The 27491-nt window shown below is 38.8% G+C and overlaps 1 protein-coding gene across 5 annotated transcripts in view; it reads right to left on the bottom strand.

Annotated features, from left to right (window-relative positions):
• The window catches only part of MUSK (muscle associated receptor tyrosine kinase), a 91194-nt gene that overhangs the window by 23572 nt on the left and 40131 nt on the right, over positions 1 to 27491 (bottom strand). For 3 of the 5 annotated variants that reach the window (XM_036855896.1, XM_036855895.1, XM_036855899.1), the window contains exons 6-7: positions 11981 to 12105; positions 5362 to 5521 (exon numbers count right to left, since the gene is read on the bottom strand). In XM_036855896.1, the coding sequence (XP_036711791.1) occupies positions 5362 to 5521; positions 11981 to 12105 (285 nt within the window). Of the gene's footprint in view, positions 1 to 5361; positions 5522 to 11980; positions 12106 to 19846; positions 19877 to 27491 lie in introns of all 5 variants that reach the window. The other 2 variants (XM_036855894.1, XM_036855897.1) reach the window with 1 other exon arrangement.

The raw sequence follows: 27491 nt of genomic DNA, 5'->3' as shown, positions 1-27491 counted from the left end.
TTAATGTGCTGTTGAATTTGGTTTGCTAGAATTTTGTTGAGAATTTTTGCATTTATGTTCATCAGGGAAATTGGCCTTTAGTTTTCTTGTAGTGCCCTTATCTGGCATTGGTATCAGGGTAATAAAGATTGGTGTTAATTCTTCTTTAAATGTTTGGTAGATTTAATACCTGTGTCTATTTTGATGGCCTTTGGCTCTTCCAGGACTATGCTCATTACAGAGATCATGAGGTGTCTTGCTGGTCTCTGTCACGGGGTTGATGACAAAGAGAAGGCATCTTGCCAATAACCCAGCATCCTGCTGAGTTTAAATTGCAACTTGAGCCTTTTGAGGTTGTGACTGGAGGGGAAATGGAACTTCCTGGTTCATAGGGAGAGGTTCCAAAAGTTTTTCTGGCTCCTTTTGATGACTAACAGCAAATGTAAATGAGTCAGAAAGAAGTATATCACATTTCTCAAATAATACATATGAATACATATGAATCTGGGCATACACATGGAAGAGTTTTGGGAAAATGAAGGCTGATCTTTATTTTTTTTGTTGTTGTCTTTCAAACACTAGAAATATCATTACACATGATCCTAAGCACTAGACCAGATTTTTCTATTTCCAGTTTTCCTGCTGGGATGAGTAAATAAACAGATGGAGTGAAATCTTCAAAGTGAAACACAGAGAATGTGACAAAGGGGACTGTTGACTACAGAACACTAGGGGAGGATGGGGATGGCTGAAATGAGAGAAAGGAGAATTTGGGGTAAGGGAGCATTGCCAAAATCTCCAGGGGAGGCACCAGGCTCTGGACCTCTGGCCAGCCCCATCAGAGGCCAATGGAGAGAGATGCCAAAAGCAGAAGTGGAGAGAGCGAATGTCACAACCAAGCTCTGAGAGATCTGGAAAGCATAAGACTGTGCTTTGAAATGATTCTGAATTAAAGTGGTTCCATGAATCCCTTTTTCACCAGAGTGGCCTCACTTCCCTGGAATATTGGTTCAGGGAGCACCCCAGAGTTGGGAAGTACAACAGTTTCCTCAGTGATGGCAGGGAGACTTTTATGAGGCATCTAGCAGCTTTGACTGAAAAGAACGGGTTAAGGAGAGGAAGAAAAATGGCAGGTGTCTCATGGGGTTCAGAGGTCTTATTTCAATGCACTCATGAGACACCCTCATTAAATCTGCTTGAGGAAATTTTAGGAAAAGTAGGGGAGCTTCAAGTCTCATAGTAAATGGGATCCAACAGGAAAAACAGATCAGGGGATGAACAAAAGGGCCTTGCAGCTTTTTATGAATTAGCTACGTGAGGGAGTCCCTCTACTCATTTTAGTAACTTTATTTTCTATGTACAGATGGATTCACATTTATTATTCAAATACAGTACCTACAGGCCCATTGGCTAAAGTCAAGTCATTACTGGTTTCAGTCTACATGACCATTGCCCCTACTGGGGTCACTGCTCCCTATCTGCATTCACCTCTGCTGCGGCAAGTTTCCAGCCCTCTCTGCTGCTATGTGCCAACTCACGCATTGCTCCCACCATCCCTTTCCCCATGCAAATTCTCCTGCTATTTTCCCCCAGGTTGCCATTGCTACTTGCCTTCATTCTCACTCTGGTCTATTCTCAACATTAATGACTTCTCCCTGCATTCTGGGACATTGCCCTTCTATGCTGCCTGTCCACACTTTAAGGCTCTTTTTACCACCAGAAGATACCATCATTTTCTTTAGGATTACAGCTTCCTCTGTTGGTATATTCTGTTTATTAACCGTGTTGGATCAGGTTCTCATTTGGACTAGGACTGGGATGAAAGGGGTGATGTTGCCGTTTACACTATGGTGGTAATTATGCTCTATAGTCCTTTCAGCATCTTGGAGATCATGTCATGTGATGGATCTGTCTTTGTGAGGGGGGGAGATAAACCCATTTTATCAGGTTCTTCTTTTTATTGATCATAGGACTGCCTTCACACCTGTCTTTGTACTTATGATGGGTGGGCTCTGAAGGTTACCGCACTAAAGGGGGAGTCCCTGACCAGTCCCTTCAGCTTGGTATGTTGCAGAAAGGTGGAAGGTAGGGGAATTAAGAATTCAGATACACTGGGCTTCCCTGGTGGCGCAGTGGTTGAGAATCTGCCTGCCAATGCAGGGGACACGGGTTCGAGCCCTGGTCTGGGAAGATCCCACATGCCGCGGAGCAACTGGGCCCGTGAGCCACAACTACTGAGCCTGCGCGTCTGGAGCCTGTGCTCTGCAACAAGAGAGGCCGCGATAGTGAGAGGCCCACGCACGGGGATGAAGAGTGGCCCCCGCTCGCCGCAATTAAAGGAAGCCCTCGCACAGAAACGAAGACCCAACACAGCCATAAATAAATAAATTTATAAAAAAAAAAAAAAAAAAAAAAAAAAAAAAAAAAAAGAATTCAGATACACATTTTATAGATTCCTTTCTCTGGACCAAAATCCTAGAAGAGAGGTATATTGATAAATTAAGGAAAAAGCCAAAGCAGAGGGAGTTTTTCCTACTTCTTATTTGGGACTCTAAAAGCAGAGAACCTTTTAGGGACCTCTTACCCTGACATAGGATGGCCATATTAGTGTAAAAATGGTAGCATGACGTGGTTGGGTAGACAGCAGAACTGAGTTGGTAGGTGTGAATCTTTTTTGGATTTTGTGTAACATGAAAGTGATCCAGAAGTTGCTTCAGGCTGCATGAGGGTTAAGGAAGGAGCTGACTTGGATTTTTAGTATATCTGGTATTGTAAGGAGAGCCAGGGTGACCTACATGCAGACGTTGCAGAGTAGACTCTAGAGAGGGGCTCGATGAAGGATTTGACTGAGATGTAGAGGGTTGTGCTGCTACAGGAAGAGCCTCAGTGGGGCTGAGCCAGACAGGGAGGTCCTCTGGGTCCCAACCAAGCCAAGAGATGAGATCACTAGTTCTCTAGCTGTAGACTTTACCAAATACCAGGGCGGGTCCAGAGGACACCACCGCATAATTCCAAGACTCCTTCTCTCTTTCCATGTAGGGAAGAGATACAAGGAGAAAGAGGAGGAAGAAACGTGGCAGGGAATTGATCTTTGAATGACTGAATAATTACCTGAAATGAGACTCTCTTCAGATTAGCAACATTAATTTTTCTTTTCTAACCAGTGGAGGTGATTCTAATCTAAGCTAGATTAGATCAGTCTATTTTCTTGGATTTGAGAATTCATACATAAATGTTTCTCCTTCTCTCTGCACACACAAACACACATACACACACGTTGTAAATATATAGATATAGGTTATATAAATATATATTTATGTGTTTAACACTGGGTCTTGATCAAATATCAAATAAAACATAAGATAGTGAGAATCATTCCAAGTAATTAAAAAAGCATCAAAATTTAATTGTTTTATTATCTCTTGAACCTTCTCATGTTCTTTTATCTGTTATTATTTGTCCTAGACACTTTCCTCAAAATCTCAGACACATCTGAACTCCTTCTACCGCATTCAAACACTTTCAGATCTTATCGTTTCTCTCCTGATAGGTTTCACACATCTCCCCTGTTCTCTCTTTACCAATTGTTGCTGTCGTTTTTCAGACCTTCATGACTTTTCCAGACTCCTGGAATAGCCTCCTAACTGCATGCCATGTCTCCCCATCTTTTGACACCCGACACCTGTCAATTTGATAAAGAATATATCTGATCATATCACTTGCCTTCTCTAAAAAAATTAAATGACTTCCCATTGATTGAAGAATACAGTCAACCTACTCAGGCTCTTCATAACCCAGCTAGAGCTCACATTTCAAACCTTTCTTCCCATCCTCCACCTCACTCTCAGTCTCCATCATGACTTGCTATTTTCTGAACTCATTTCGACCTTATCATCTCTAACTCAAATGGTACCTCTTTCCCAAGGATTCCCTTAAACTCTCTCTTGTGTCTGCTGTTGTACTTTGTGCGTCTGCATAGAACATAGTCTGCGCCATAATGTCTGTGACTGATGGACTTCCTTTTTAGATTGAGAGTCCCTGGAAAACTGGGACTCCATTGCTAATGATCCCATTCGTTAATTAAGTTTGCATCCTTTACCTAACGCAATGGACTGAGCCCAGTGTATTTAATAAATGCATGTAAGAGTGCTTCGTAAACAACAAAGTGCTATGTGAATAGTAATCATTTTATTATTATTTGTTAAATTGAGTTGAATTTACTTTTAAGAATCTCACCCTTCTCTGGGAAAATGACTTCCCATCAGTGGAAATTCTCAAATAACTGATATGATGTCTCAAGATACTGTAGGCAGATATATCCTTGGAAAAGAAGGCAGAAGAGATCCTTGGTTTTGAAATCTCTTTCCTTCATGGGCATGCCTCAGAGGGCCAGCCTTGTCCAATGCTCCCTTTGTATTTCTCTGTGTCTTTATTCACCTCATGCTAAAAAATCACAAACATTACTGGAAATTTCCCCATCAGGGAAGATCTAAGAAGTGGCACTGTAATAAGAAATAGTAGGCTCTGGGGAGCTGGCCCTGGGCACAGGTTCTACCAGTGCTTGCCTTACATGTGAGGCCAAGCATCTCTCTGCTGACTCTTGGACAGTAGACATGCTATGAATATTATCATGCCTGGCATTTCCTGATACAGGGATTATTTCCATCTCTAGGAATTCCACAAATGTTCTCAGAAGCCTTTGGGACATTTAAGTTTTAAAAATAAACCTTTATAACTCAACACAAGTATCCTAGAAATCCATGTGTCAGCCCTTTTCCTTGAAAATACCTGTAGGTCCTGCTATCACTTGCATGAAACAGGAAGGGGAAAGACCATAAGGTAGATCACATATTCATAAGTAAAAATGCCCTCAAAATGTAGCCATGCAGAAACTGGCACAACCATGTTAAATATCTGCCAACTTCCTCTTTAGAGCCTTGGAAAGTTTGATTAATCCCAAGAAACAAAGAAGAGGAAGGGAAAAAAGAGGGGAGGGAAAGGAATGAAAAAGAACGGGAGGGAGGGAGGGAGGAAGAAAGGAACGAAGGATGAAAGGTGGGAAGGAAGGAAGGAGGGAGGAAGGGAAGAATAAAAGAAGAAGAAAGGGAAGAAAAGAAAATGAAAGAAAAAGAAATGAACTCCTGGAAGCTGTTACCCATCACTTGGGCAGGTATTTGAGAATCTAGTTTTTGAAGCAACAAATCAGCCAAAATCAATTATCTAGGTCAACCTCTGGAGTGTCCCTGTGGAGGAAGAAATATGCCAAATGGGACTGGAGTAAGAGATTAAAAAAAAAAAAGATTTTCCCCAGTGAAAGATATTGTGGAATAGTGCCAACTCTCTCCTCTCCTGGAGCAATGCAATTGTGAAAATCCATCCTACCTGCTATACTGATGGTGGCTGCAGCCTTTGCAGTACTGAATTTCTCTCCATGCTTATTAGTAGCTATGCATGTGTAGAGTCCTGGCTTGGTGATAAACAGCTGCAGTCTTGAGTCAATTACTCGGTCTTTCACACTTTCTTGAATGGACCCAGAAGAAACCTGGTGGAGTCAGGGGGAAAAAGAAGATAGAATTAGGTCAAGGATTTCTAATATGCTGTATCAGTTGCCTGGAAAGAAAAAGGATAAGGATTATGATCAAAAGGCATGTGGTAGATGGCAAAAATTGCCAACAACTTTTCTCTCCATATGCCCATGACCTTGCAATGTGACTTTGTTGCTCTTCCTTCAAGAGATGGCATCTTTCTCCATGCTTTGAATCTTGATTGGCTTGTGACATGTTTTAGAAAGACACAGAGACTTGCAAAGTTCTTGCACATTGTGGCTTGCTTTCTTGTTGCTCTTAGACGTCCTGTGAACAAGCCAAAGCTAGCCTGCTGCAGGATGAGGCACATATAGCCCAGGTATCCTCACTGATCCATCTAGGAGCCAATAATATCATCCAGATATACAAGTAAGGCCATTCTAGACCAATCAGCTCCCAGCTCCCAGACCAATCAACCTGCCAATCACAGGAGCTAGATCAGCAAGAGCAGGCAATCCTAGCCCAAATCAGCAAAACCATCCGGTTGACTCACAGACTTGTGAGCATTAATAAATGGTTATTGTTTTAAGCCATTAGGCTTTGGGATGTCTGTGATACAACAATAGATAGCTAATGCAAGGTAGGAAAGAATATACTGTGTGGATCCTCCGAGATATGTCTCTCTGTCTTGAAGATAGAGTCAATTATGAGAGGTTATAGAGTTTCGGGCTTATTTTCATAATTCCTGTTCAGTTCCCCATAAATGCACATCAAATGGTGAATGGTTATGAGGAAAAAATGGTTGTAAAGCCAATTCTGTTTCTGCCTCATTACTTAAATCAGAAAATCAAATGTCCTGAAAGAGCCAGGCTATCAATGCCATATTAGCACATAATTGACAGGTTAATTTATGTAAATGCTTATTAGCTGTCAGCATTCAACTCTGTGAGAAAGACAGCTGCCTAGCACATTCTGTTGCGTTGCAGAGATCCAATTTACACCCTAGCTTGTCTGACCCCAAAGCCTGTGCTTTTAATCATTATGCTTTAGTGCCTTCCCTAGTCCTAGAAAACAGAATAGAGTTATTAGAAAACAAGAACAGTAATAACAACCTCAAATCAACCATGAACAAAACAAATATCTGACTTAAATGTCATTGTTAAAGTGGTGGCATTTCTTAAACTGGTGATTCTTTCTTCACTGTTTTCTTAAGCACTCTACCGTCTTTTCAATAATTATTGTTTAATTATCATTGCTTATATGAGGGGAAAATGCTGGTTTGAGGGACGTGTGAATGGAATGACAATCAAGGAATTAGCTGATGGTTTACCTTGACCTTATCTTGGAGGAGTAGGGATGAGTACCATGGTGGCCTTGAAAGAGATCTTTCTGTCTAGTAGAGAATGAAAAACTTGGAGCCAGTTATTTTACTGTTTCACATGAGGGAAGATTTCACAGTTAGACCAGCAAGGGGGAGGGAAGCCCTGAGGTGAGACCAACTTTCCATCCTTCTGCTGCTAGGAGGCTGGCTGGCCCCGGAACCCAGCACTCTCTGTAGCAACTAGGCAGTGAAAGTTTGTTCAATTAGCTTCTTCGTCTTTTTATTCTTTACCTGCGCTATTAGTCTCCTTATGAGAAATACTGGTTTATGTGAGCATCAATTTACCTTAACTGGGGAAACGTCCCAGGTCAGATCAAGTATTGTGGCACTTTCCCCAGATAAGCAGCCTGGACTCTGAGAAATTGACAAGGCAGAGAGAAAAGTATCTTTAAGAGGCATACATGCAGTTGGGAATTCAAACCGAATTCATCATTATCATATTTATCAGAGGTGCAAGTTCTTATGGATTTGAGTGTCCAAGTTAGATGGAAAGGATTGAACAATTTGAAATATAATTTTTAAAAAATTTATTGGAGTATAGTTGATTTACAATGTTCTGTTAGTTTCAGGTGTATAGCAAAGTGATTCAGTTATACAAATATTCATTCTTTTTCAGATTCTTTTCCCATATAGATTCTTACAGAATATTGATTAGAGTTCCCTGTGCTATATAGTAGGTGCTTTTTGGTGAAATACAATTTTGGGCTCTCCCTGAATTTTAATACAAAGCAACAATGAGAAAAAAGCTAAAGACCTCAAACCTCTGTCAGTCAGTATGCCTTATGCTCTCAGGATATTTTGTTTATAAATATAATCCCTTTCCAGTTTATATATGTGAAATCCGTAGAACAATTACCTTCCTCCTTTGCAAAGTTCGTTCCCTCTTTCAAGAAGCAGGTCTGTACCGTCAGTGCCTGGGAGACAACTCAGAAACGAGTAATCCCCCAAATGCTGACTAAACTCCCACGATTTTCATGTTCACACCTAAGAAAGTCACTCCTCAAGGTCACTGAAAACATTCTTGGGAGGAAAGAGAAGTGAGTTTTAAACCGCCTGACCTCTCTTCTCCTGGACGTCATCCAGGTGCTGACATAGTTCAGCGAGTAGACCAGCAAGTTCTGAGGCTCATTGCCTGATTATTATGTGATTCCTATGAGCTTTTCCTCCTGTTTCCAGAGGCCTGGCTTGATTCAGTTTGTGACTCACGCACAGCAGGCCTTGTTAGTCATCGTTTGAATTTGTTTTTCTTTCTTCATGGAGCAGCCTGACCAACAGTTTAGTATTTTTGATGACCTAAAATTCAAAACAGCCCTTTGCCCCGCGTTTTGATCGTTTTGCTCTTCAGGTTTAAAAGCTCAAAATGATGAGTTCAGATTATTCCTGGGCGCTTTGACCAAGGTATGCTGAGGCGAAGCTGAGGACTTAATTGAGGTGACTCTATCTGGTATTAGAGTAAATATGGTATTTCTCCAAGTCACCCAGGCATACTGACCTGAAGGAGCTGGATAAACAGCCCTCTGCTCTGTGTGTGGTGTTGGGACAGTGACCTCAAATGAGGCCATTGAACAGGCACTCTATTAAATAGGCATATTAGTTCACACCTGATTTATCATAAGTAAAAGCCTTCTGAGCGAGGCAATATAGGTGGAATATATTTTACATATCGTTAATATATTAATAATGCTGTTTGGAGAGAATCTATCCCGAGTTATGGATAATCCCACAACTTCATCATGATTTGACCTCAACATAGAGAAACCTCTGAATGGTATTCTGGCTTCTATGACCTTGTCTTGCAAATAGTCCCAGCTGGCTAGGATTGTCTCAGGGACCTTTAGGATGTGGCCCAATACGGTCTATGTTTAGGGAGTTGTAATAGTGTCTGTCTATGCATCATAGAAAAAGGAACAATTGAGAAAATTTCCCATGCTGTTTTTGATCAACATAGCTATGAATATTGACCTCTTTCGATCTGGCTGCTGAAATATTCAACTTAATGTATTCCACTTGATATATGTAATTATCTTGGTTTACCCAGTTAGTGAGAGAAGATGTTTCCAAAGCTCGTGTCCTTTAAACCAAAAAACTGCCTCTTAAAAATATGTATAGGGACATCCCTGGTGGTGCCGTGGTTGGGAGTCTGCCTGCCAATGCAGGGGACATGGGTTCAAGCCCTGGTCTGGGAAGATCCCACGTGCTGTGGAGCAACTAAGCCCGTGCACCACAACTACTGATCCTGCGCTCTAGAGCCCACGAGCCACAACTACTGAGCCCTCGTGCCACAACTACTGGAGCCCGCGCACCTAGAGCCCGTGCTCCGCAACAAGAGAAGCCACCGCAATGAGCGGCCCGTGCACCACAACGAAGAGTAGCCCCTGCTCGCCGCAACTAGAGAAAGCCCGCGCGCAGCAACAAAGACCCAACGCAGCCAAAAATAAATAAACATATAAATTTTTTAAAATACGTATAATATATAGGTGAGCCTCCCTTTAAGGAAATTCAAAAACCACAATCTTCAACACAGATGATTTGGCTATTTATTTTATAAAATTCTTCTAATAAGTTAAAATGATTCAACTTTTAACATATTTTAGGAACTATATTGATTGGACAAAGCAAGAGAGATGTGCAAATTTTCTACATTTTGTACTTGAATGCCAAAATAATAAATAGAGAGATGGGTATAACTTTAAATAAATCTGGTTATCAAAATATAAGGATATTTTCTTTTAGAAAAGTAAACTCTGCTGTAGCCACACCAAACTATTATTTCCAACGTTGTAAAACAAAAGTGATATTACTGCTCACTCTGAGTTCATCCAAGACTACAAATTTTCATGAAAAATGAATGATATTTCCATAGGATAAAAGCAAAAGAATTCTTGATGGCTTTGGGGTAAGTTGCTTGCTTTTCTCTTGTTCTTTGGCTGTAATCATTCAGGGTTTTAGTTTATTGGCATGTTCATGGAGGAGGAGAAAAGGAGCATTCACATCTTTTAAAGTACTCGTTGTACTTGGTAGTGTGTTATGAAGTTAGTTCACTGGCTTATAATTAGTGAAAAGCCACAGGTGAAATTCTGTTTTATTCTGTGTCAAATAGCTCCCAACTCTGCATTTGTCTTAATCCCGCCCACCCAGAATAATACCAGGGCTTTGGCCCTTCCCTGTTCTCCTCAATAGACTTTTCTGGTTGGCTACTCGTCCAACATTAAACGCCTGCAGTTGCCTCCAGTTCCTGTGATTTGCATCAGCACGGGGCAGTCATCTCGATTTCTATTTGGACTTGGATAGTAGCACCAAGAACAAGACTTGGCTGTAAGAGTAACACTCTCTCTGACCATGAGAACTGCAGATGGCCTTTTGCTTTCTTCCTGGAAGAAAGTTACCATTTGTTTATGTCATTCCTGTTTTAGAATCTCTGGCGAAGAATCCAGTTTGCTTTCTGTTTTTTTGTGAATCACATCTTGAAAGATGAAGTTGGAGTCTCAATAAGACCAAAACTAACTCTAACCATTGGCTTTTTTTAATTACTCCTCAACTCCAACACAGAATAATCATATATGTTCCAGTTCTAAACTCATAGGAGCCTTTTGAAAACACTGAATTTTTTAAAAGCCTATGTCTTTCCATTTTCTGTATTAACTGTTTTCACAGAGTTTAAGACAAATTAATAAAGTCATATTGTCAGTTCCCCAGTTTTCTTAGGGCATCTCTTTGCACTACTTTGAGAGACTTAAGACAACTCCTACAGCTTCGCGGAAAAGCCACAAAACATACTGCCAAATAAGATGTGAATTTTAAATGGCACCTAAAATTTAATTCGAGAGCTAAAGAAGAACAAGACTACAAGTTACTTTACTATAACAAGTTTAAGGCAGTCTAAGATTAGTAGTAGCCCCTGGTCCCTAGCAGAAACAAACAAAAATTCTCTGGAGAAAAGAACCTTTATCTAGACCTCAAATTAATCTCTGACATTTTTTTTTCTCAAAACAATGAACAGCAGGTAGTCAAAGATAACTAGGCACACAAGGAAACAAAACACAATGAAAGAGTCAGCAGGACAACAGACGACAGAAACAGACCTACAAGGGCATCCTGTCTCACTCAAATAAAACCAAATTGTATCAATTGACCTATATAAGCCTATAGGATCTACAACCCCTATGCACACCCCTTACCTCTTTCCTCTTTGCTCACTCACCTCTAGCCACACTGACCTACTGGCTGTTCCTCTGACATACCAGGTGCACCTTTATCTCAGTGACTTTGCTTGGTTATCACCCCCCATTATCTACATAGCCTCCTCCTTCAGCTCCTTCAGATCTTTGCTCAAGTATCTCCATCTTAATAAGGCTTCTCTGACCACTTTATTGAAAATGGAATCTTTCCCCTGAGATTGTATTTTCTCATTTTCCTGCTTTATTTTTCTCCATGGCATTTGACACTATGCACATAGACTATAGATTCTCCCATCTGCTTATTTTATTGTTTGTTTTTCCCCATCACAATGTAAGCAACTTGAGGGCAGGAAACTTTACCTGTTTTGGTTATGCCTGTATCCACAATGTCTAGAATAATGCCTGATGCCCAGGAGATGCTCAATAATATTTGTAGAATGAATAAATGAATGTTTTTATGTAAAGTGCTTAGAACAGGGCCTGGTCATAGCAACCACATACTATATATTAGTTATTATTACCAGTATTAGAAATGAAAAGAAAATTCTGTTGCACTAACAGACATGGGTTCTAATTCTGGATTACTTTTCATCAAAGTAGGCTCCAACAGTGAACTAATTCTGAAACTGATGAGTTTTGTGTGGGAAGGAATTAATACCACTTCCCTTTTACACAAAAGCATAAAGAATGAATTTGACTTTCTACTATCCCCATGATACAAGGAAAGAAGTAAACCTATGGAGTTCAGTCTCTAAGGCAGTGACTTCTAGGATTAAAATATTGGAAGGCTTTGAAAAATGGAGATGCAGGTGGGACCAATGACAGAGGTCAAGGTAACTCTACAAATAAGTGGTCTGCCCTGAAATTCACCACCAGTGCGTCTTCCCCAGACAAGTTTCCATGTAGTTGGCACTCACAGCGTTTCCATTTTCAATCCAGGTGATGGTGGGGACAGGGATGCCTGTTGCTATACAGCGCAGGGTCACAAAGGAGCCAAAGGTGACATTGTGGGATTCAGGAGGCCGCAGGATTCTGGCAAAAACTGTTAGGAAAACAGAAGTGGTGAGTGACTCTCCTACAGGGAATAGTCAAGCTGGAGTGGTCTTTAAGAAATGCAAATCAGATCATGTTCTCCTGTGAAGGATCCTCCATGTTCCCTCTGTCTTAAGGATAATATCAAATGCTATGCCCTGGCTTCTAAGCCATTTATGCTATGACCCTATGCTTCTCACCGCTCCAGAATACACCAAGCTTGTTCCCAACTTAAGAGATGCCCATGCCATCCTTCAGCCTAGAGCACTCATCCCATAGATCTTCATGTGGTGGTTTCCTTGTATCATCTAAGTCTCTGTTTAAGTGACACTTTCTCAGAAAGGGCCTCCTTGACCACCCAACGTAAAGTCTAACCTTCCCCCCATTCGCTTTTTCATCATCCTGTTTCATTGTCTTTATAGACCTTACCCCTATCTGAAGTTATTTATTTTTTTGTCTATTGTCTGTCTCCCCGCAGTAGACCGTGAGTCCTCAGCAACCAAAACCCTTGCCTGTTTTGTTCAGTACCTAGGAGAGTGCTTACCAAAGTAATAATATTTAATTGAATTAATGAACTAATTAATTAATGCTTTACATCTTCAACTGTATCATAGTGGGAGGACAGACAAAATCTGTCCAACTTTTCAGAGAGTGAGATGAGCATACAGGGTCAAAAAGAAAAGGAATATTTTAGACAAAAGTGGGCAGGAGAATGGGTAATTTATATTCTTTTCTGAGGCTGAATCCCCACTAACTAGATAAGAGGAAGTTCTTCTGGTGTGAAAAGAAATTTTACCTTTAATTGAAGAGTGGATATGAGGTTTAGAATGTATAATAAATTGAAGGGTACTTAGAATCACAGAATCACTAATCTTGGAAGAGACTTCAGAGATCAACTAGATTTCTCCTCTTATTAAATAGATGTAGAAACCAAATCCCAGGTAATTTAAGTTTCTTCCCCAAAGTAATAAAACTGATGGGTGAGAAACCTGAGTTCAAGTCCTCTGACTTCAAATCCAGTGTTCTTTAGACCATTATGGAATCCTTTTAATTGCCCATTCACTGCAAACATGATTTTTTTTTTTTTTGCTCTCGCCTTTTGTTTTCTGGGACTTAAACACAGAACATAATATTAGACTATGAAATTCCAATTAACACCAGGCTTTGATGCTTAGTTCTTCTAAAACTGTGAAATTTGTGGAGTCTGTATTCGAAAGGAAAGTACAGAAGAGATAGTATATGCTAGACAGGAGATGTACAGGCCAAGGCTAGATCAAATTCAGCTGTATTAGAAGTTAGTCTGATTTCTGAATACCTTTTTAAAAGGGTTACATAATTCAAGGAGATATAGGAGGATATGATTTGTTTGACAGTTGTTTGCTTTTTGCAAGTTCTAATTCCAGATTTGCAGGTTCAGATGAACTCACCTTTCTTTCTTTTTTAGAGAGAGATGGTAATTGGACCTTGTATTTTCTGATCATATTTTAGAACATAATAAATTTGAGGAAAATATAAATTTTGTCCTTAACCACAAGAATCGAATGCCCACGATCTATTGATCATCTTCTTTTTTTTAAACATCTTTATTGGAGTATAATTGCTTTACACTGTTGTGTTAGTTTCTGCTGTATAACAAAGTGAATCAGCTATACGTATACATATATCCCCATATCCCCTCCCTCTTAAGACTCCCTCCCACCCTCCCTCTCCCACCCCTCTAGGTGGTCACAGAGCACCAAGCTGATCTCCCTGTGCTATGCGGCTGCTTCCCACTAGCTATCTATTTTACATTTGGTGGTGTATATGTGTCGATGCTACTCTCTCACTTCATCCCAGCTTACCCTTTCCCCTCCCCCTGTCCTCAAGTCCGTTTTCTACATCTGTGTCTTTATTCCTGTCCTGCCCCTAGGTTCATCAGAATCATTTGTTTTTTTAGATTCCATATATATGTGTTAGCATACGGTATTTGTTTTTCTCTTCCTGACTTACTTCACTCTGTATGACAGACTCTAGGTCCATCCACCTCACTACAAATAGCTCAATTTCGTTTCCTTTTATGGCTGAGTAATATTCCATTGTATATATGTGCCACATCTTCTTTTATCCATTCATCTGTCGATGGACACTTAGGGTGCTTCCATGTCCTGGCTATTGTAAATAGTGCTGCAATGACCATTGTGGTACATGACTATTTTTGAATTATGGTTTTCTCAGGGTATATGCCCAGTAGTGGTATTGCTGGGTCATATGGTAGTTCTATTTTTAGTTTTTTAAGGAACCTCCATACTGTTCTCTATAGTGGCTGTATTAATTTACATTCCCACCAACAGTGCAAGAGGGTTCCCTTTTCTCCACACTCTCTCCAGCATTTATTGTTTGTAGATTTTTTGATGATGGCCATCCTGACTAGTGTGAGGTGATACCTCATTGTGGTTTTCATTTGCATTTCTGACCTAAATATACATTTCTCTAAAGATATACAGATTGCCAACAAACACATGAAAGAATGCTCAACATCACTGAACTCACCTTTCTATCTTTTGATATTGAGGACTCTAAGAGGTGGAATCTAGAAGAGCATGCTAGAAATACACATGTTGGACCCTAAAGCCAGGAGAAAGAAAAAGGAAGGAAGGTGCCAACTTCAAGGCAAAAGTGTGAAAAAAAAAAAAAAAAGTGGATTTAATGTTTAAAAGGAAGCTGAATTTTCCCCCCTGCCCCAAATAAACACAAAATTGAGCCTGATTTGAAGTAAGTCCTGGGGTCTAATTACCAATATACAAAAGAATAGAGGATTGAGGAACATGTTAAACAACATTATAAGGATACAATTCAATCGTATCCCAAATATAGACAATTGAACAGGGCAAGTTATTTTGTTTCCTCACCAAATAAATAACATTGGGGGGAAAAAAGAAAAAGAGGGAACTGTTATAGATTGAGAAAGACTTAAGAGGCATAGCTCTAAATGTAATGTGTGAATTCTCATTTGGATTCTTATGCAACAAATCAGATGTAAAAAGAAGTTTTTTGAGACAACCAAATAAAAATTGCACTGTCCTGGTAGTAAATGGTATTAAGAAATTAGTGCTAACTGGGGATGGATGGGGTAATGAAAATGGTAATGTGACTGCGTTAAAAAGCCTTAAAGTACACATGGACTGATTGAATTCATGTCTGGGATTTGCTTTAAAATAAACCAGCAGCAATAAAATGGTACTGGGTTAGATAAAACAAAAATGGTAGACTATTGATCATTGTTGCTGTTGGGTGATGGGAACATGGGAGTTTACTATTAATATATTACTGTACCTACTTTTTTGTAAGATTGAAAAGTTTTAACATTAAAAAGTTTGAAAATTGCAGTAGAGCCTACTCTACAGCTCCAGAGAAACATGCAATGGGACACGTTCCTCTTTTGCCATTGAAATAGAATAAGGTACTAGAAAACCTAAAACCTGAAGAAGGGTAAGGTTCTGAGGAAAAACATTTATCAGAGATGTCAGTCCTAAGAGTTCAGAAATAACCACAACAGTTTTAGATCAGAGCTCTGTGGGGGATGATTCCAAATTGAAACAAAATGTGGGACTCAGGGAAAATTTTCCCTAGCAGGCAATAGTTATAACCTGAAAAATTCCATAGCAAGAGGAATAGCAGTCATTATGGTGGTCAGCAGGGTCAGCTCCAAGAGCGAGTGACCTGTGTAGTCCCCCAGGGCACCATGCTTAGAGGGCCCCATGCTTCATTTATTTTTCTGCTGCCTGTGTCTTGAAATTATAAGTGATTTTTGAACTAGGGGCCCTCACTGTCATTTGCACCTGGTCCACAAATTATGGAGCCAGTTCTGAGAGCCTGGCGGTGAGAGCTAAAACTGCCTTCTTAAAATAGGGGTGAAGGCTGCACCTCTGTTGGAGTTCCAGAAAAACAAGGCTCCAAGGTGAAATGGAAAATTAAAAAGTTGCAAAATGCTGGATGGGTCCGAAGGAAGTGTCAATCAAGACTAGAAGACAGAGGCTGTCCCCATTGGAAAGCCTAAATTTCTCAAGAAGACAAGCCAGCTAGGAGGCAGTGTACATTTCTTCCAGAGCGACAAACATGGTACCCCATCTGAACACCTGATAGGAGATTTCTCCCAACTTAGTCTAAGTTCACAGGTTGTGGACCCTTGACAACTAACACAGAGTGACTGGCATCCGAGAGAGGGTACACCCAGGGATTCTTTTCCTTCTGATGTTTTCTGGCAACAATAATGGAGACCTAGATTGCACAACATAATTGAGTCCACATTCATCATTTGGCTGAAATAACTCTTGTAGGGGTTGGGGCTATACTTGTGTGTCCAGAATTTTTTGAATTTGAGTCTACTGCAATGATCATTTTATGGGTCCCACTGCCTTCGAGAATCTGGGAAAAAAAGCAGGATCCTTGAAAGACTGAGAGTGGGTTTAATTCAATTCCATGAATGCTGGAAAAGTGTAGACAGCAGCTGCTGAAGATGACAATAGTCAGTGTGCCCTTAAACCTGAATGAGAGCCTTCTGGCTGAAGATGAGAAGCATAAGAAACTATGAAATCTAGATTGTTTTTTTCTGCTTTAATTTACAAAGGCAAGAATTTTCATTTGGGGACTTTAAATTCTTCCTGGAATTTAATAATAAGGGTTTGTTTATTTATTTATTTATTTTGTAATTTATGGCTTTTTCTCTTCTTTTGGCTGGTGTTACATTATTTGGAATATCATTTGGGCTCATTGCAAAACCTCTGATGATCCACATTGCACAACACAGTTAAGAATTATGTGCGATGGTAACTAAAACAGAGTCCATCATTGTTCTAGAGGTCAACGTAGCCTTGGAGTTAATTTAATTAATGTGTTGCTCTGTCCCATATCAGAACCTTCTGGGAGGTCCAGTGGGGCACAGGAGGGTACAGAAAGGAGCACCATTGGCATTGCAGGTGGGTTCATGAATGTAGGGTCGTGCTGACAACCTGCTGGTCTCCTGCTCCAAGGGGGCAGATACACCCTTGGCTGATCATGGGTTTCATTGTTAAGTCTGATGGGTTAAGAGAAAAAAAAAAGGCCAGGAAATAAAGGGAAGCTGGTCTCTCCTGCCCTCCCACATTCTTGCCAAAAGATAAAATAGAAACTTGACTCTTTTTTCAGTATTGAAAGATAGCTTACACCTTTCCTGCCAGTTTCCCTCCCTCGAAGAAGGTTGCAAACGTCTTTTGGGTTTTGACTCAGATGTCTTCTCATAATGCTTTCTCGACACATCCCCCTCACACCATGTCATAAGTATTGATTTGTTTGTTTGTTTGTTGGCTGTCTCTTCTCCTGGAATGTAAGCATCAGAAGGGCAAAGCTTGCTCTGTTCATTAACACAAGCTGATTGATAGATAGACAGATCATTGGTCGGTTCATTGATCAATCGATCCAGAGCCCTGCATGGTACATGGTAGGCACTCAATAGATATTTGTTGAATGAGTGAATGAGTGACTCCTCTGATTGGTGAGATTGGGGAAAAGTGCTTGTATATATGATGAGTATCTCAATCCTCTCTGGGCCATCTTTCTGCCAGCTACCCAGCAAACAAGAAGGGTATGGGGTAATATGCAGTAGGTACATTCTCCAGGTCAGGACTTCTCCATCCTACGACTCCAGGTGAAAGGTGGAGGTGTGGGGAGGAATCAGTAGATCACTTGACTCTAATTCTTGGATGAAGGGAGAGGAAGCTTTATTTTTCAATCCAGCTTTATCAGCAATAAAGCTAAAATTTTTATACCCATCAGTATTTGTTACCAGTTCCAAGCATAAAAGGTGAAGGGACGGAGAAGGAAATTTCACCACATTTATCAAACATTAAAAACAATAAAGCCAGTTGCCATTAAAAATAAATGCCAGACTGGCCCATGGATAACAGTATACCTGTAATAATAAACTTAAACATAGTTCAATAATAAACTCCCATTGTTTTAGCGGTAGCCACAAACTGAAAATTCGTTCTAAGTCATCCATTTTAAAAGTAATGTGATAGGTTTCATATCAAATAAATGTCCCTTGAATATCCCTATTTTACCTTTTATTTGCATGAAAGACAATATAAAAGTGTTTTTGTTGCATAAACAAGCTGTTTAATAGAAGGGGCATGACATTACTGAGTAATTTGGAAAATGTTTACAATTGTTTTGATGTGGATTTTTAAAGAAAAAAATTATCCAACTGTTCTTTCTACAAATAGTTTTATCCATCATTCTCCAATTCACTGTGAGCTGTTTCTGACTTGCTTTCCTATGGGCAAGCACGTTATTGTTCATCAGCAACATGTAAAATAGACACGGGCAATCTATTTATCCCTGGGTTTTCTCTCATGGTATCTAGTCCTGAGTTTTGGGCTTTACTTTCTCTGGGGTAAGTTTACAATACTAACTGCAGGTTGAGAATCCTGTATCCAAAATTGGACTTAAGTAGCCAGTGATTCCAAAGTTCTGTATAATATAACCGTATTGTATTCCCATTTCCCTTCTCTCTCTGTTTCTTTTCTTTTCCTTCCTTCCCTCCCTCCTTCCCCCCCACACCGCCCCATCTTCCTCGTTCCATTTTTCAAAGCACTTTCAGATATATAATAAAGTTTATTATTGGTTGTCATTTTAAGGGGTAATCTGAATTTGTAATAAGGAAGTAGGGCCATTATACACTCTGAAATTTCCCTGGTGGGGTAATGGAAAGCCTAACAGGAGGGGGACCCAAGTTAAATCCTGAAATTAATAAGCAGTTTGGCTTGAGATGAATTGCCTCTCTTTTCTTGGTAAGCGAGTAGGACCAGAAGAATACTGAAGTCCCTTATAAATTCTATTTCTGAGCAATTATTTCAAAGGACACAATAAGTTTGCATGAATTTTTTCTTTCGTTCTTTTCCTTCTTTCTAATTTTCTAGCTTCTCTTAAAGAGGTCTTTGAGGCTACTTGATTCAAACCAGCACTGACAGGAGTAAATTGAAAACAAGCAAAAACAAAAACTAAAAAACAAATAAACAAACCCCCCCAAAACCACACAGGAGCAGGTGAAATAATTTTATCTAAATTTAGTTATGAGCAGCCTGATATTTAGAAATAGGAAGACATCTCGGATACCTTATTTGAAATACTAAGATAAGGAGGTGCTGTTTCAAAGAATACCACCCTAGGGTTTATTCCTAGAGCCAAACTGTATTATATGAGAACTTGTGAATTTCATCCAAAATATACAAAAGTTAGATTAGAACAGTTTGATTGATTTGGTTTGGTTTGGAGCAGTTGCATAATACTTGTCCACTTCAAGTAATGACAGTAAAAACCTAAGCTGGCACCTTGACATTTTTACAAGTCTCCAAAGATTGCGACACCCTCACCTCCTGTCCCCCCAAGGCTTTTGGTCAGAGGATCTTTCTATTCCAATCTATGTGAGATTTATATTCTCATGCTGATTTACGTCATTTCATTTTGTTTGCATTTTCAGAGTTTGGGGTACAAAGTTTAAATATTTCTGTTGATTTAAACTTTTCTTAATAAAAGTAAATGCTCAATAACTATATTATGTAATAAGGCAGCCCATCTAATAACACTGTTAAATGCTGAATTAATAGTCCCCGTACATCGTTTGTTATTTCCTTACAAAATCATGGCACTCAGAGTTGTTTACAAGGTCAGAGAAATAAACAATGGAATGGAACCATACATTTAAAAAGAAGCAGTGCAGAAAGCAAAAAAAATACCTTTAGTATCTTGCTCAGGTTCACTCTCTTCTATTAATAGAAACCAGACAAACAAACAAACACAAAGAAAAACAACGCATCATGAAAAGGGAAATCTTTGAGCACAGAAACAGCACTGTAAAGATGAATTAGAATCTGCTTGTTTCTTATCTCAATGAGAGACAAATGCAATCGAGTGAAACTGCTGACCTTTTAAAAGCAAACTATTAAATGACATAAAATTTCAAATCATTACTTTTAGTCAGGCAGTGTTACACAGAAAATGAGCTACAGCATATCCCAACAACACAGCTCATTCATGCATTTTTATTGCGATGTTGACAATTACCCTTTCTTTCAAGGCCACAGACTGTCTACTCTTCTGATAATAGTAGTAGTGATTGTGCTTCTCCTTGTCAGCGTGGCTTCTCCGCTTACGAGGCCCTGCTGTGAAGTCAGTGATGTTGAATCTGGGATCTCAGCTATCATTTCTATGGTAATAGACTCATGTTGTGGTAAACAGAGGATTAGGGGGTGTCTGCAGAACAGAGCCTACAACCAACAGAGATTCTCTCCTCTGTATCAATTCCCAGAGGCTGCTCAGAGAGCAGAGAGGAGCAAGTCATTCTCTTTCAGGAAAAAACCAGTAAAGCAAGCTACAAAGAAAAATATAAAAATATCTAAATTGGGTATACGGAATTGAGAATTTTTAGAATTTTAAAAATCCTAGAAAAGAGACAACCACCAAATTAATTGTTCCAAAATGTTTAATACAACCATATCAGATGTAGAGCCCACATGAAGCTCTATTTTTCTATCAGGAAGATTTATTTTTTCATGTCAATTTAGACCTTTCTTTGTTTTTTAAAAAATATTTTAATTTTATTGGAGTATAGTTAGAATAGACCTTTCTTTGAATTAGTGATAAGCCAAGTACAATATTTGTTTTTAGTATAAAATGGCAATGCTATTGTTAACTACTTTTAATGATAAGAATACATTGGTATAATTCTTTACAGATTATGGAGACTTTCACACACATTGTACATTATCTCACTTAACCCTCACCATATCTCTGTGGTTGTACATGATTGATATTATTCAGCCCATTTTCCAGACAAGGAATCTGAGACTCACAGATTTGCTGCAGATGCAGAGCCAGAAATGCCACTCCAACTTTCAGACACCAAATCTTCTGTTCTAACCTAGCATCACAGTGAGAAGGCCTCATTTTGGTACTTAATACCCAATACTCTTAAATTTAAGTGAACATATAATTTCCCAGTTAGATTTTACTCTGAACTTTCCCTACCTCCACCAATCAAGTCCGTGGCACATTCTTATTTTATTTTTTTAAGTATCAAGGTCATGTTGGCTAAAAATGAGTTTTTTCCCATGCTAAAAACTGGTCATCTCGACACTTGAAAACTGCAGAGATTCCCTGTTTGCCACACAGACCTTAATCAGAAGAAATAAATAAAGGTTCATAGTTGGACCAGATTGGACCTGAAAAATTATATTTGAATGCCTTTGGGCTGGGCATGTCTTTCTAGTTCGTCAGCACAATTGTGCTTATTTCTAAGCTTAGAAAAAAACCTTTTTTTTTTTTTTTTCACCAGCCAAATAACTATTTATGAGTGCCTGAGATGGGCAAGGGACTTCTCTGGGAATATTAAATGTCTTTATTACCTGGCTGCTATACCTCCAAAATTTTGTTCCACTAAAGTTGAAGGGTCTTAGTAAGTTTTGAGAACTTTATTTACTCATCTCTTACACTACTCTCACTAGGATTCTAGAGCAAGTACAGGTAAATCCTCAGTCTCCTTTTAATTTTACACCAGTGATCTTTTACTGGGCTGTATTTTAAAGTAGACTCTGAGGGCAATGCTGATTTTCCTTTGCCATCTTTCACCGTGTTGTTACTATTGTTATTATTGTTCATTTTACTTGATTTGTTTGGAATTGGAAGCAGTTTTGAACTAATGCACCCATTTCCTCCACTGCAGATATGTAGAACCAACTCGGAAGATGAAAGAATGTCTAAGATTTGCCATTTTCCTAGGAGGAGGTCTGGAAGTTCCACCAGAAATTATACTTTCATATATAGACTCTCAAAATTTTTTTCTACACACAAATGCAAATATGCATCTTTATATATACATATTTACATATGCTTATGTGTTAATATACACATTCACATTCACACACATGCACATACAATTGAGGTTACTTTAAATTAGAGACAAATATGCAAGAATACCTGCAAACTATTTAAGGTTGAGTACACGCATTCAGTGTATGAGATTGTTATTTCAAGGCCAAACTGTAGTCCTAGTTTTTCCGTGTATCCTGCTTGCCTAGCCTACCACGATCCCTCTTGTCTTCTAAACTGATTGCTTTACCTCTTATCAATTTTTACATATTCTGTTTCATGGTCTTTATTCCCACTTAATTGTTAAATTTTCGTTTAATTGCCTTATGTGTACTGCATCAGTCTTGTCTTCCAATGTGATTTGTAATCTTTGGGGAGTGGGGAGTAGGGGGTAGAGGAGGGAATAGCATAGCATACTTTGCTTTTGCCATCTTTTTTCCCCTAAAGTCCAGCAGTCTCTTGTAGAAAAAGGAAATTCTTTAAAAAAGAGTTGGATAGTGATTCATTTTCCATCTCTGCTTTCTTGGGATTGTTCAGTAGGACATTTAGAACAGAGAATCTGAGACTTCTCATATTGGAATAATCTGAGATAAAATCAACATCCAAGTTAAAGAGGATATCCATCATTTTCTTGAATACTTTGGTTTATGAGGAACTCAGCATTATCATATCAACCCATTTTAAACAACTATGTTTTTAAAATATATACACATATATTCTAAATCAAACTAAAATCAGTCTCCTTATAATCACCCCCCCCCACCCCGCCAAGACCTAGTTCCTACTTCTAGCCACTGGACAAAAATGAAAAAAAAAAAATCCATCAAATATTTTCATTTTTCCAAGCTTGCTAGCCCCAGTTTACCATCCTGACTGCTCACTTTTGAACCACCTCTTATCTTTCCCTCTTTTCGTAATTTATCCTCTTATCTTGTGGTACCAGGAACTAAAACTAACATATACCTAGAGTCTCACAAATTCAAGGAATAGCAAGACTCTTTCTAAATACTCTACCTCTATGAATCTAAATTTGCATAAGTTTTTATTTGCATTCATATAATAAAACAGGTCATTTGTTCCACTGAAAGTCCTGAATACCCAATACTCATTTCTATATTTGCTTTTATTAAGGTCTATCTCCCCAATTTGAATATGTGTGTGTGTGTGTGAGAGTGAGTAAATATGATTTGATTCTAAGGTCAATTAAGTTTTTCCTACTCAGTTCACTGTATTAGTTGATGGGAGAAGAAGTTTGGAGGGGAAATGTATTGTTATATGGAAGGAGGGAAAGACATCAAGGTTCTCTGGTGGCAGAAATAAAAGGAATATATTTAGTAAAACAATACAGGTCATGTAGATATTGTAGAAAGAAAGAAATGAAACCAGAAGAGAGAACAGGCAGACCTGTGAGATGGTTTCCATTCTTTTGACTGTAAAAGTGAGGAAAGCCAAGAAGATAATAGGAATTTGGCTATCTAGAGTTGAAGTCTCAATGGAGGCTGAAATAGCACATTCTTTGCTCTTTGTAGGATGGCATCATTTATAATTTTCTTCTTAGGCAATATCTTAAGGAAATCTCTGGTACTCTAAGAATACCATTCTAGGGCTTTTTCTAAGGACATACTCAGAAATTGGGAAATCAAAATCATATTACTAGAATTGTTTCCTTACAGCTATATATAATACCCTTAAAACAAACCAGGCAAGTGGATCTGGGTTTGAGTCCTCACTCTACTGCTTATTAGCTGTCTGATCTGTGGTATTGCTCAACTTCTTTGAACTTCAGCCTCTTCATGCAGAAAATGTAGGTATCGACTCCCAACTCATAGAATTATGAAGAAGATGAAGTGAAATGATTTGTACAAACCAGTTAATACAGCAACTAAGACACAGCTAGAAGGTACTGAAGGCTAATTTTGAAGCCATGTCTTCTAGCTCTTTCTTGCTTGCTTGCTTGCTATTTCTATCTCTATGGTATCTCCCTGACTGATGAAAGCTGTTCTTCCAACTGACTTCAGAGGTAGAAGGTTATTTTATTTTATCTTGTTTTTAAATTTCAGTCTGCCTTAGCTGGCTGCATCCCAGATATTGATCATGTTGAATAGCCTTTCTGTAGGTGTTAAAAGCCTGTGCTTAAATCCATTCCTCAATTATCCGAGAAGAATCACTCTAGAAAGAGAAATCCATTCTTCAGGCCCTATTATTAAAACATAGATGCTAATCAATTTTAGATGATTTGACTCCATTCTTAAATAGGCTACATGTGTCTCATATAGCATTGTATTTTAAGAATTATTGAGTCAGAGATTCCTGTTAGTAGACAACCACCACAAAGAACAAAAAAGGTCATTTTAATTTTTAATTTTATACTTAAAAAAATGGCTCAGGAGTGGTTGAAAAGAAATCACAGTGAGGCTCTGTGGTACTTTGTTTCTGAACAGATTCTTCTTTTGTTTTCCAATCATTAAAAGAAAACCTGACAATAGTAATGATAAACCTAAGTAAATACTTGGTTTTCCTTTCCTGACTTCTTGGTGGCTAAAGCAAAGAAACCCGATCCTGGTGTGCTGCCACTGTTTACATTTCTGTCCCCTTTGAAGCAGAGCAATGCATAAAGAGGTTTATCCACTGTGGCTCCATCTCTGAAGGGATGGGAGCGCAAGTTCCTTTAGAAAAACATACATGGTACCCTCACAAACTGTGACTCTCTCCTCCAAGTCAGGCTGGCCTGCCTCTGTGACATCTCAATTCTCTAAAGTGGCTTGGGTTGGGAACATTTCTGTGGCCTTTGAGATAATAACATTTTCCTAGCTTGTAAATATGGATGGTGAATAATGACTGTGAGTAAGACATGTTTACCAAGGAAATCAGACAAAAGCCACACAAAGTTAACTTGTTTTGACTTCAGTCCTCGATGTAGCTACAGCAACTATTAGGAATATTTTTGTTAAAATGGTTCTGAAAATACATTACAAGTTTAACTGTAAGTCAAAAGTTGAATTTCGGTTCTGATTCACTTTTTTCATTCTTAAAAAAATTATCTTCTGGTTTTAATGGGAAGAGATGCTAAACAGCTTGATGATGAGGACGGAAGTCGTTATTAGTTTACCCTTTCAAAAGGTTTTTATTTGGGAATAATTTTAGATTTACAGAAGAGCTGTAAAGGAAGCATACAAAAGTTCCCAGGTACTCTTCACTCAGTTTCCTCCAATGTTAACACTGTATATAACTACAGTATATTTATCAAAATCTTCGTTTACTTTTAAATGACATTTTGACCTAATCGCATGAAAAGGAAGATACCTGAGCTCTGACAGTAGTCAAAGAAGCTGAAGTTTAATAACAACCAGCATTTTCAAATTATTTATTTATTTTTTAGCTGACCAGAAATTCTAGCTGGGAAAAGAAACAGGAGTCACAACCTTAATCTTAAGTGACACTGTAATATCCTGGTTGTCTAAAGTGGCTTGGCTTGGGAACATTTCTGTAGCCTTTGAGATGGGATTCTGGATGTTCCAATAGGACCATAGATAGGCCTCCAAACTGTAGGGTCCCATGCTGATGAGATGGTAGATATACACCCATTTTAAAATTATGCCCAAGAAAGATAGCGTAGACTATAAACTCAAATAGCTTGTGAGTCAAATTGCAGCTCCTTCTGGTCTTCATAGCACCTCCAATAGATACTATCCCAAACTCTTTAGTCCATCTTTGACTCCCTGGTTAGGGGTCAGTGTGCCTGTGCTAGCATGATAAATCTGCCTTTTCCCCTCCCTCACTGAGATATGATCTGTACCATGAGCTGCCATTCATCCATCAAAGCCCTGTGGGACCTCACCTCTCTGAAGCTTTCCCTGACCTTTCACTGTCTCCCCTGTCCTGTGCATGTATCCTGCCCAAACTTCTATCATTGCAAATATATTGAACTTTAATTACTGTAATTACTTGTTTGCATGTTCACCTTCCTCACTAAATTTGAAAACTTTTCAAGAAATGAACCATGTCTTATGTATCTCTGTAACCTTGGATTTACCTCACTACTTGGAATATAGTAGGCACTCAACAAATGAATAAATTTGAAGCTATACTAATACTAATGGTGAATAAGCTAAGTTTCTTCTTAAATTTTTAAGCTTCATCTGGAATAAAGACATTCCAGGTAGAAATCCTTAAATCAATGTTTCTCAAAGTGTAGTTCATAGACTACCTATGTAAGGATCATTTGGGAGATTGTTAAAAGGCCTTAACAGAGACGCATCAGATCTGAATCCCTGGGGAATGCAACCTAGAGCTATGCCTTTAAATAAGATCTGATGTGCACTGATGCTTGGAAACCACTACCTTGGAGGAAGAGTTCCATTCGTCTATCAGCTTTGTTATTTCCATCTCTTTTCATAGAGAATTTTGAAGTGAGTATAATCCATGATGTGACAGTAAATTAAATGAAATAACAACACATTAGTTTTAAGAAAAGGAGACCTCTTGTTGGTTTAGTGTAATGGATACTATGACTAAGCTTCAAACTGAATTCTGAGATACATGCAAGCTAGGGCAAAAAATTAAGTAAAAGAAAATAAAGTACGCAGTTCTCACTACAGGAAGGAGAGCAAAATGGTCTCAAGAGAGACCATTGTTTTCTTCCCAGGCACTAAATTTTTAAAGCAATTTCTCACTTAAGATGCTTTGCAGAGCGGTGAGTGATGGAATGATCAATATTTTCAACAAGATTTTTGGCAAACAGCTATTTCTGTAGTGAACAAAATATGATGTAAGCTTGGGGTATGCACTAAGGTTGCCTCGACTTTCCTGTTTTTATACTTTTTAGGGGGGGACAGTTTGATTCTAAACAGCCCATTTCTAGTTTGCCGGTAAAGGCACATCTTCATACAGCTCCTTAGATAAGCATCCTTATATCACTTGTCACAATGGGGCCAAACCAAAGTTATAATCTCTAACAAGTACCAAGAATGCAGGGACGAAGCATTGCTGATTGAGGGTAGATTTATGTTCTTTGGAAGCAAGAGGAGCAGTTGGTAATGCTGACATTCTATTTATGAAATTTGAGAAGCCTAACCAGCAATATTCTCTGGATAGAAGTCATCGAGCTTCATAACAATGTAAAAAACAGACAACAATACCAACAACAGCCAGTATTTATCGAAGAGCTACCATGTAGACACCGTATATATGCTATCTCAGCCCCTTTTAAGAACTCTATGTTCCAAGTCATATTGCCCCCATTTCACAAAGGGGGCAATAGACTTGCAGAGGTTAAGTAAATTATCCAACCTCACGTAACTAGTAAGTGGCAGAGTACTGATCTATGTAACATAAACATAGAAAAAGAAAAGACTCAAGAATGGGGGAATGAAAGATGTCCTGGTCTAGGGGTTAAGACATCCAAGGTCTTGGATAACTTAGGCAAAGTAATCATTTTCCTGGTCTCAAGTTTCCTTATCTGAAGACTAAGGGATTGAGCTATAACGTCTAGGGCTCATTTCAGATTTTAAAGTC

The sequence above is a fragment of the Balaenoptera musculus genome, chromosome 6 (assembly GCF_009873245.2).
Source record: "Balaenoptera musculus isolate JJ_BM4_2016_0621 chromosome 6, mBalMus1.pri.v3, whole genome shotgun sequence".
Classification (NCBI taxonomy): Eukaryota; Metazoa; Chordata; class Mammalia; order Artiodactyla; family Balaenopteridae; genus Balaenoptera; species Balaenoptera musculus.
This window is presented reverse-complemented; position numbering and strand designations above follow the sequence as displayed.